Raw genomic sequence first — 9,745 nt, forward strand, 5'->3', positions numbered from 1 at the left:
TGTATGGGGGCAGTCACCAAGTCAAATACTTATGTAAACCTGACTTATGTAAAACTTATGTAAAACTGTACTTATGTAAAACTTGATGCTGTGTATGCCACTGGCATACCTGTAATGCAGCGTTAGCCGCAATAATGCAGGGTTGATGCAGTTGTTCGTGTGGGGTTTCAGCCTCTCGCTCTCTCAAATGAGCTTTATTAACATGACCTTGAATAGCCTTCTTCTTCTGTATAGTTTTATCATGAGCAGCATCGTTCCTCATACTTCAACATGTCACATGAGCTACTGCAACTGAAAAAATGCCACATGACCCTGACTTGACCTGAAATAGCTCTTACTGAAAATCTAAATAACAAAAGTTAATACTAGGCTATATATTGTTGTAGAAATAGTAAATTAATGTTGTTATTACCGTTTTATTTCTGTCACACTGGAGTCCATCGTGTCAGTTTGTTTTATATATAACTGAAATAACGTTATAAACTAGAAGGTACTGTTCCTGAAGAAACAGTGTGGGATCGCTAAGAATGTTGATGGTATTGAGTATTGATAGTGTTAGTAGAGTTAAAGGTTTGAAAGGTTTGAAAGGTTTGAAAGGTTCTAAAGATTTGAAAGGTTCTAAAGGTTTAAGAAGTTTGAAAGGTTTGAAAGGTTTGAAAGGTTTGAAAGGTTTAAGAGGTTCTAAAGGTTTGAAAGGTTCTAAAGGTTCTAAAGGTTTGAAAGATGTAAAATGTTTTAAAGGTTCTAGAGGTTTGAAAGGTTCTAAAGGTTCTAAAGTATTTTTTTACAAATTTTTACAACTTTTAAGTATTTTTACTCTTTTTATCAACTTTTAAGTATTTTTACTCTTTTTTTCAACTTTTAAGTATTTTTACTCATTTTGAGTACTTTTAAGTATTTTTACTCAATATAAGTACTCTTAAGTATTTTTACTCAAGGTATTTACTTTAAAGTATTTTTAGTCACTTGAACTGAACGTTATAGAGTTGGAACGGAGTTTCTAGCTAAAAGTATGAATTTCTCCATTGAAATGAATGGGAGTTTTTTAGAAGTAAAAAGTGAAATATCTCTAAAAGTACAAATGACTTCAAAAATTCAAATGGTAGCCGATATGTCCTAAGTAGGCCGAACGTTGTAGAGTTGGAACGGAGTTTGTAGCTAAAAGTATGAAGGACTAGTTAGGGGCCAAAAAACTGTACCAAAAACGTTGTTGAAGATAACAGTAGTGTGATCGCTTTAGCGATCCCACAATAACCACTGGACTCTATGTAAACTAAAACAACTGGTCTGGTGGAGACGAGCTGGCATACAGTAACCTCGCATCACCAGTCTTTCCACCTCGGAGGAAATAGGCATACAGTACTGGCTGGATGTACACACACACGTACGCACTGACCACAATCCTGGTAAGGAAGGATGAAGATAGATGAAGCCTACAACAGTACAAACCACTGGACTTCACTTAAGTACGTGAGGACCCCTATTGAATCAAGCCGAAAGGCTTTCTTTGGGTTTTTCATCCTTTTTAGTTGGCCTTGTATTTTGAACTGTACTTCCATGTGCTCTTTTCTCTGCAAACTTCTAAATAAAGTATTCAATCAATCAAAAGAACTTCAATTCCCACAATTCCCCGTTATTATTCACTTCCGGTTTAAACTACACGTAGCAGCAGCACAGTACCACGGCTCAAAAAGAGAACAGAGAAACATCCTTTGGAAAGTAGCTGTATATTCTTATTCTCAGCATATTTTATGTACTTTAAACCTTCATAAATGAACATACTCCGGTGTGGCTAACCTGGGTCAGTCATGAGCAGCAGTCGTATCTCCTCTTGTTGGCCGCTTCTTCGCGTATCAGCTGAGCTACAGAGCTAGCTGAAGTAGCTAATTAACGTTAGCCAGAGTTCGCGAGTTTGTTTACATTTTAGTTGTTTACAAAGATGTATACTTTACTCTCTGGGTTATATAAGTACATGTTTCAAAAGGACGAATATTGCATATTGATCCTTGGACTGGATAATGCAGGCAAAACGGTGGGTAGCTGTCAAGTTATTGGCTAGTTTGCACAGTATTAGCCTTGGATCCAGACTATCTATCATATATGTATTTTATGATTCAATACATCTATGATAGTCTTGATCCAAGGCTAGCACAGTATATTTTATGTAGAATGCTGTTTGGGAAATGTCTACTCTGCACCCATCCTGGGTTTGTAGGTATGAGTTGAGATGGTAAGAAAACAGTGGAAAGTAACTAATTACACTTACTCAAGTTCAATTTTTAGGTACTTTTACTTCTACTCCACTACATCTCAGAGGCAAATATTGTACTACAATTACACTACAATTATTTGATAACTTTAGTTACGAGTTGCTTTGTAGATTTGTATTATTATATTATAAAACATACATTAACCACTTCCGCCCTATTTAAACCTGGGCTATTTGAAAATAGCCGATCTACAATTTGTAGATCTACTATTTTCAAAAGGTTTTAATATATTTGATACATAATGATACCTTGTGAAACGGGATATTCTGCATGATGAATACTTTTACTTTTGGTACTTTTAAGTATATTTCGATGCCAATACTTTTGTACTTATAAACGCAGGACTTGTACTTGTAACAGAGTATTTCTACATCGCAATATTGATACTTTTACTTAAGTAAAACAAATGTAATACTTGTTCCACCACTGCAGTATAGTGTTATGATTTGTGAAATAAAGATGCCTTGTAATGTAACTTGTACATGACACACTTGTTTTTTAAACACATGTTTTCCCTGCAGACCTTTCTAGAACAGACCAAAACTAAGTTCAGCAAGAACTACAAAGGAATGAATTTGTCCAAGATCACCACTACTGTTGGCCTGAACAGTAAGCTCACCCATTTCATTTTACATCTTTAGCCTAGAACATTTTATTTCTGTCGTTTTATTTTGTATTTCTCTGTAACTTAAGGGATATTATTGAACTACATGGTATTATGCTATGTGTGCTATCCAAATAAAGTATATGTGTTATATAGTATGGATACAGACCGAGTGGGCACACTGGGCACCTGCTCAGTGTTAAATTGGCTATTCCTTCCTCTAACTATAAAGAATACATCACATGGATGCACCTGGGATGTATCATCAGTGTTGTAGCCTGGGGTCATAGGGTGTTTCGGGTCTCGCAACATACGCCCTCGCCCAGGTGACCCAGCCGGGGTTGATCAAGCCCCAACTTACATCCCAGGTAGCTACCCACGGTCAGTCCTATAGGGAAAGACAGGGCCACTCAGTCCGCTTCTCCGGAACTACTCTGCCTGAACACGGGGAGGCTCTGGCACGTGGAGGGACTAGGCTCTGTGGGTGGCCTCCTGGCCGGGCTCCTCCTTCGTCTCACCAGGTCCATGACCTGAGCGCTGTACCAAATCCGCTGCACCAGATCCGCTGCACCGCCCCGATCCAAACATTTCCTTCTGGCGTGATGGTTCCTTGGGCCGATACCACTAGATTGGGCCGTCTAATGGTATTAGCTCCAATTACGGTTTGCTGGAATGGCCCTCCTAAAGTCCTCACCGTGGGTTTGTTGGGTTTCTTCCTCACGGAAGACACAGCCTGGGGCGCTAACCCATACTGCTCCCGGTAGTCTGTGAGCTAAATGTAAAAGATGAAGAATAAATGTATGCTTTGGAAAATGGTCGGAAAGGTTTTCTGATTGATTGCAGTTGTTATGTAAAGTGTACATGATTTGAACATGTGTGGTACATCATTACCAGACCTAAATTTACCATTCAACTTCTTAAATGCCCAAAATCACTGGCTATCCACAGACTTTTTGCAATCTGTAGTCATTTAGAAATATTGGGCCTTAAAATATATTTTATGTAAATTATTTGGCCACCATTTATAAAATAAATATGAATATAAAATATGAATTACATAAATATAAATCAATGAGTAAGGTGCCCAGAGGTCTCAGGTGCCCACTGTACCCGTTACCAAGCCTATAGTATTAGGGGTGGTGGGCATGGCTGAATAGATGGAGAATAGAGGCCTTCAGGGAATCAAAAGGTCACCGGTTCACCCCCCCCCCCCCCCCCCCCCGGTCTGCCCAGTCGAAGTGTCGAAGTGTCCCTGAGCAAGACACTTAAAGGAGAATTCCGGACAAATTAAGTGTTATCTTTCATGTCTCGTTACTCACCTAGCGACGTAAAAAGTGGCGTTCTTTTTTTCCATATATTCCCCTGTCGTCATTTTTTAAACACCCTCCGTTGTTATAATGAGAGCGAGTGGGTTAGTGAAGTTCGTCTATTATAACACTATTATAACACTGGTTGCTTGTTTCCAGAATCTGGCAACACGAGTTGCCAGGTTCTGGAAAGAAACAAGCATCCAGTGTTAAATCGTTCGCCATTAACGGCAGGCTCGCAGGAATTTTCAGCGCATGTTTGACTATCATGAGACTCTACAATGAATCGTAGTAGAGAAAAAAATAACATTGCGTCGGTTATAATAGACGAACTTCACTAACCCACTCGCTCCCATTATAACAACGGAGGGTGTTTAAAAAATGACGACAGGGGAATATATGGAAAAAAAGAACGCCACTTTTTACGTCGCTAGGTGAGTAACGAGACATGAAAGATAACACTTAATTTGTCCGGAATTCTCCTTTAACCCATTAAAACCAGGAAAGCATCTGTGTCATTTAGATTTTAGCTATGTATATAACAACATATGTTTTTCAGAAAACTCACAGTGCGTCTCTTCGTGCCCTGCTGCAACCTTTTACATCTGTTATTTGTTTTTTAATCTTGAAAGTCTTGATTTTCTTTTTAACACACAAATCATCTCTTCTGGGCGTTCCTGGCACAAAACATTTTCAGATGGGGGTCTGTGGCCAAATATATATCAATGTGGGGGTCTGAGAACTACTCAAGTCTGAGAACTACTGATTCAGAAGGCATTCGTAGAATCGGCCTGAGGTCTTAATGGGTTAAACCCCTAACTGCCCCGCGGGCGCTTAATGGTGCCCACTGCTCCTAATGTTAGGATGGGTAAATGCAGAGGACATGTGCAAATGTAACGGCGTGGGGACGGTAACAACTTACTAAGGTGCTACGGTCACTTATAAATGATTATAGCATGATTATTATGCAGATTATCTTGCTTCTGGGTATGCTCTAATGCTCTGTCAATGTAAACCTATTAATCCATCACCAATCAATCACCCTTCACAGTTGGCACAATTGATGTGGGCAAGGCTCGTCTAATGTTTTGGGATCTTGGAGGACAAGATGAACTTCAGTCATTATGGGACAAAGTAAGTTGCTAATTGCTACTGTATGTCACATATTGTCCATATTACCCTGGCATACTGGCGAATCTGTGTATATATTGTTGGAATTTCTGAACGGAATTAAACCATGCTTGGCCTGTTTTCTTTTTTTGTTTTTCTGTTTCGACAGTTTGGAAATCGGTCAATTTAGACATCTCGTCATAAGACTCCAGCCTTTTTTGTAGCTTTTGTAATGCCTGCACTCTGTTATTGATTCCCAAATTGTCCTTGCAAGCGGTGTCCAGTCAGCTGTAAATGTCACTGCTTCAAAGTCTATCACATTATGATGTCCTTATTGCCTGTTCTCAGTACTACGCTGAATCCCATGGAGTGATCTACGTGATTGATTCAACTGATGAAGAGCGTCTGTCAGAATCAAAGGAAGCCTTTGGTCAGTATCATCGTGTGTGTGTGTGTGTGTGTGTGTGTAGACAGACAGATAAATAGATGTTTTTGTGTGTGTTTGCACAAAATACTTTTTGGATCTGACAAGACTTGCCATTCCTTCCAGAGAAAATGATTAGCAGCGAGGTTTTGGAGGGCGTTCCACTTCTCGTGCTGGCCAATAAGCAAGATGTAGCGGTACAGTACCACCCTTATTTTTTGGGCATTAACTATTCATTCAGTATGCTAAATGCTTTGTAAACAGTATAGCCCTCGTCTTGTTGATGATTTCTACTTAATTTTTCTAGTCTTTAATCATTGTCATGTCTTCCTTTCCCAGAACTGTTTATCTGTGCCAGATATAAAAACGGCTTTTAGCGACTGCGCTCCAAAGATCGGAAAGCGAGATTGTCTAGTGCAGCCTTGCACTGCGCTGACAGGGTAAGGTTCTATGATTCTTCCAGGATAAGATTGTCTAGTGCAGCCTTGCACTGCCCTGACAGGGTAAGGTTCTATGGTTCTTCCAGGATAAAGGTGAAAACATCCAGTTTAATTAGTCTGACTGGATTACTCTTTGTGAGCTCAGTCATCGCTTCTCTTTTCAAAAACCAAAGTAGTGCACTTCTGCCTCAAAAGCTGCATGGCCATAATATAGTCTCTCAAGCCATGCAGACAGCTATTGCACAATGTTCAAACGCTATAGAGTCTGTAACTACACCTCCTGAAAGCCGTGAAGGGAAGCTGTCATCTGTTGGCCATTTCTGTAAATACATTTTGAAATATATTTAAAATATGTTTGAATTTCCATTTCTGCTAAGCAGCAAGTAGGACAAGTCACTGCAAAGACGAAAGGGAAGTGGGGGTAAAGTGGACACCCGCTTCCTAGCATTTTCAGCGCTTCCGTTGCACAGACTATGGAAGAAGCATTTGAAAATTGTGTGAGCCAACAATGTGTCCCAAGAGAGACTAGCCATAATATAACTCACAAGAGTTTAGAGTGTGCACCGTGCATGTGTGACTGAGCAAATTGGGCAGTAGGTAGTTTTATATCATTGGCATGATTTGAGACTAGTTATCTTAAGGCCTATTTTATACTTTCAAAGAAAATTTAAATTGCTTTGTGAGCTTGTAGATCGGCTATTTTTTTAATATGTTTGAAAATATTAGAAAAATCTTAATATAAATATCAAGGTATTTGGTCAAAAGTGTCATGATACTTTATTGTCCATATTGCCTTGCTCTATGTCCACGTCTTCATTTAGAAACTACCTTCTCTTTCAGGGAAGGGGTCAATGACGGCATCGAGTGGATGGTGAAGTGTGTGGTCAGGAATATCCACAGGCCTCCGAGACAGAAGGACATCACATAAGAGGACATCTTTGACAACAAACACACCCAGCTCTTGACACTCATTTTGTGACTGTGATTTTCCTCCTTAAAGACTTTCAATATAGCTAAACCCTTGGAGCCTGAACATCTTTCCTGTCTCCTTGTGTTTGGGCATCTCTGCAGTGGCTCCGAGAAGTCTCTCCATCGGATGAGTCTTTTGGACTGAGTGGCATGATATTTATATCAGTTTATATCAGACCAACCGGGTTGAAAAGTAAAAAAAATTCAAAGCAGTATTTTGTTTTACCCTGCTTTGCGTGCAAAGGATGTGTTCACTTTTGTTTTGCCACTAAACCTTTTCTCGTTCAAGGTTTGGTGATTTTCTACATTTTATCAGATCATTTTCACTTTTTTGTGTTACAATATTGAACTATGGACCTGTCATCAATCTATTCTATACAGCGGATCTGGGGTGGATTTGATATGAGCATTGAATGGTTTCTGTGCATTTTATGCAAAGGGACCACACTACAAATTGTGGGCTAACAGGAACGCTATATATAGTTACTAAATGCACAAAGAAGGCCCCCTTTCCAGTAGCCTAATGGACACAATACTAATTTTATCATTGGAAGTGGCTTGTAGTGGATCACTTTATACTGACTTTTAAGTTTAACTTGATGTATAGCAAGTCTGAAATGATGTCCTCATTGAAGAATAGAATATTATTGTAATAAATCTAAAAAGGAAAAAACTATTTGTCATTTCTGAATTGCACTAGACTACAGTTTTTCTTGAGTGTGGCCTGTCATTATAACCAGTGTGGGTATATACATTTTGTCTTGAGTTACATATGATCTTTAATCTGAAATCTACTTGGAAGTACCAGTTTATTTTAATGAAAAAAAATCAAAAGAGGTTTGAAGTATCATTCTGTCTTGTCTCATACCGTGTCCTTGATGGGAGGTGTTTAAAAAGAAATAATTTAAATGTTGGAAATTATTACATTTATTACAGAAAATGGAAAACATCTATTGAAAACAAAGTGTTGTCCAGAAAACAAAACAATGGAACAAAGAATTGCATTGAGTCTTTATTACTGTACATTAATGGCATGCACTGCGCTCAGACATTAGATCGCATATGTGGTTCAAATATTACTTCCGTGGCTTCCTGTCCAGTCAACATGATTCGCTAAAGGAGAAGAACGCTAGTAATGACCTGCCAGTCAACCGGATGTTTTACTGCTACTTCCACGGAGGCCTTAATTGTTGCTCATGCTCATAAACCTGAATCAATGACACAGGGTTATGGCAAAATAACCTCTCCCACTCACGGATCCTAAAAGCCTTCGTTTTAATGCATCACTTTTTTTCAATGTCAATTTGCATGGACAAGAGTTTTGAATCAGAAACAAATTTGTAATGGTATTTATATGTGAAGTGGCCTATCCTGCATTATGAGTGAAATTGATGACTTGAAAATTGAAACATACAGTATACAGGTCAAACAGCATTGAATCATTCTTTGGCATGGATCCAACAATGGCAAACCTTCACTGGGAGGTGAGGCACATAAAAGACTACATTAGTGTCTCCTCATGCTGATCTCTGAAAAACAAGAGAATCTCAGCCTTATCCTGATTGGTTGTGAATAGAGTAAGCAGCACAGGGTGTAAATAATGCATTGGCTGGGTGACAGTCTTTCTGATGGATTAGAGGTCGTGCTAGGGGGATGGATGCTGATGTTAATGTTTCTTTATCCCCATTGCCGATTTTTTTATTTACCCCACCCATAGGTTACAGACTACAGATGTAATACATGTGCTAAATTACATTAAGTATGACGCTGGTATATTCATCTAGATGGACATTAAAACATTGAACACATGTTTACAAGGCTTTCCCCCCAATTACATGTCGAAGAAATATTGTTCATGTATTTATAATTTGATGTCTAAGTAACATATCATGTACATGACAAAGAAATAGACTTATATATAGCCTACTTTAATAACCCATGATGCCCATCATGTGATGAAAATGTCTGAAGATTGCAAATTGTTTTGAAGTAATGCTCAGTTAATTTACATTGTACAGGACTGAAATGTTTCAGGATGTCTTTTTTTCATGATGTCCAGCCAGAGTATCAATTCAACTTCGTCCTATTGGCAGTCAGACACAACTGAAACACCTAGCATTGGATAGTGGTGGCTAAAAAGGTGACTATTCAGTTTCCCTCACTGGTTTATTTAAAACCCACCCGATTTGAGCAGGAATCGATGAGCCATTTGAAATCATTGCCATTGCCCTCATACATGGGTGACAGCACCATGAATGTTGCGGTAAATCAATAGTGTCTCTGGAACGGTGATATTATGTGATTAATTTAATTGAACCGTGACTTGCAGCACCAAATTGGAATGGCTAGACTGCTGCCTTTGACATGCTTAGTTTAGATTGATGTCGACTGATAAAAGAGAGAAAAACACTCTAGGCATTTTGTATATGCTCATCTCTCTGAAGCTGATTTGGTAAAAAGAAAAATCCCCTTCCACGATTTCCTCTTAAAATGCAAACGCATCCAATCCATTCCAGCGTCATTCTGACTGCCCGCATCTTATCCCCAATCTATAGCATTGAGTCACAAGAAGTGAGTCATGCCCTGTGCTGTCAGCCTAGATGACCTATAACCCCCACTGG

General features: G+C 39.0%; 1 protein-coding gene across 1 annotated transcript; it reads left to right on the top strand.

The window, feature by feature from the left end:
- Window positions 1–1,660: 1,660 nt before the first annotated feature.
- Window positions 1,661–7,900, top strand: arfrp1 (ADP-ribosylation factor related protein 1). The gene is made up of 7 exons (XM_080424655.1): window positions 1,661–2,032; window positions 2,792–2,879; window positions 5,233–5,315; window positions 5,640–5,721; window positions 5,842–5,912; window positions 6,055–6,155; window positions 6,996–7,900. Exons 1-7 carry the CDS (start codon window positions 1,940–1,942, stop codon window positions 7,081–7,083), a joined length of 606 nt encoding a protein of 201 aa, XP_080280781.1. The 5' UTR covers window positions 1,661–1,939; the 3' UTR covers window positions 7,084–7,900.
- Window positions 7,901–9,745: the final 1,845 nt, after the last annotated feature.

Source organism: Gymnoscopelus braueri, assembly GCF_963280865.1.
Source record: "Gymnoscopelus braueri genome assembly, chromosome: 3".
In the NCBI taxonomy this organism is placed as follows: domain Eukaryota; kingdom Metazoa; phylum Chordata; class Actinopteri; order Myctophiformes; family Myctophidae; genus Gymnoscopelus; species Gymnoscopelus braueri.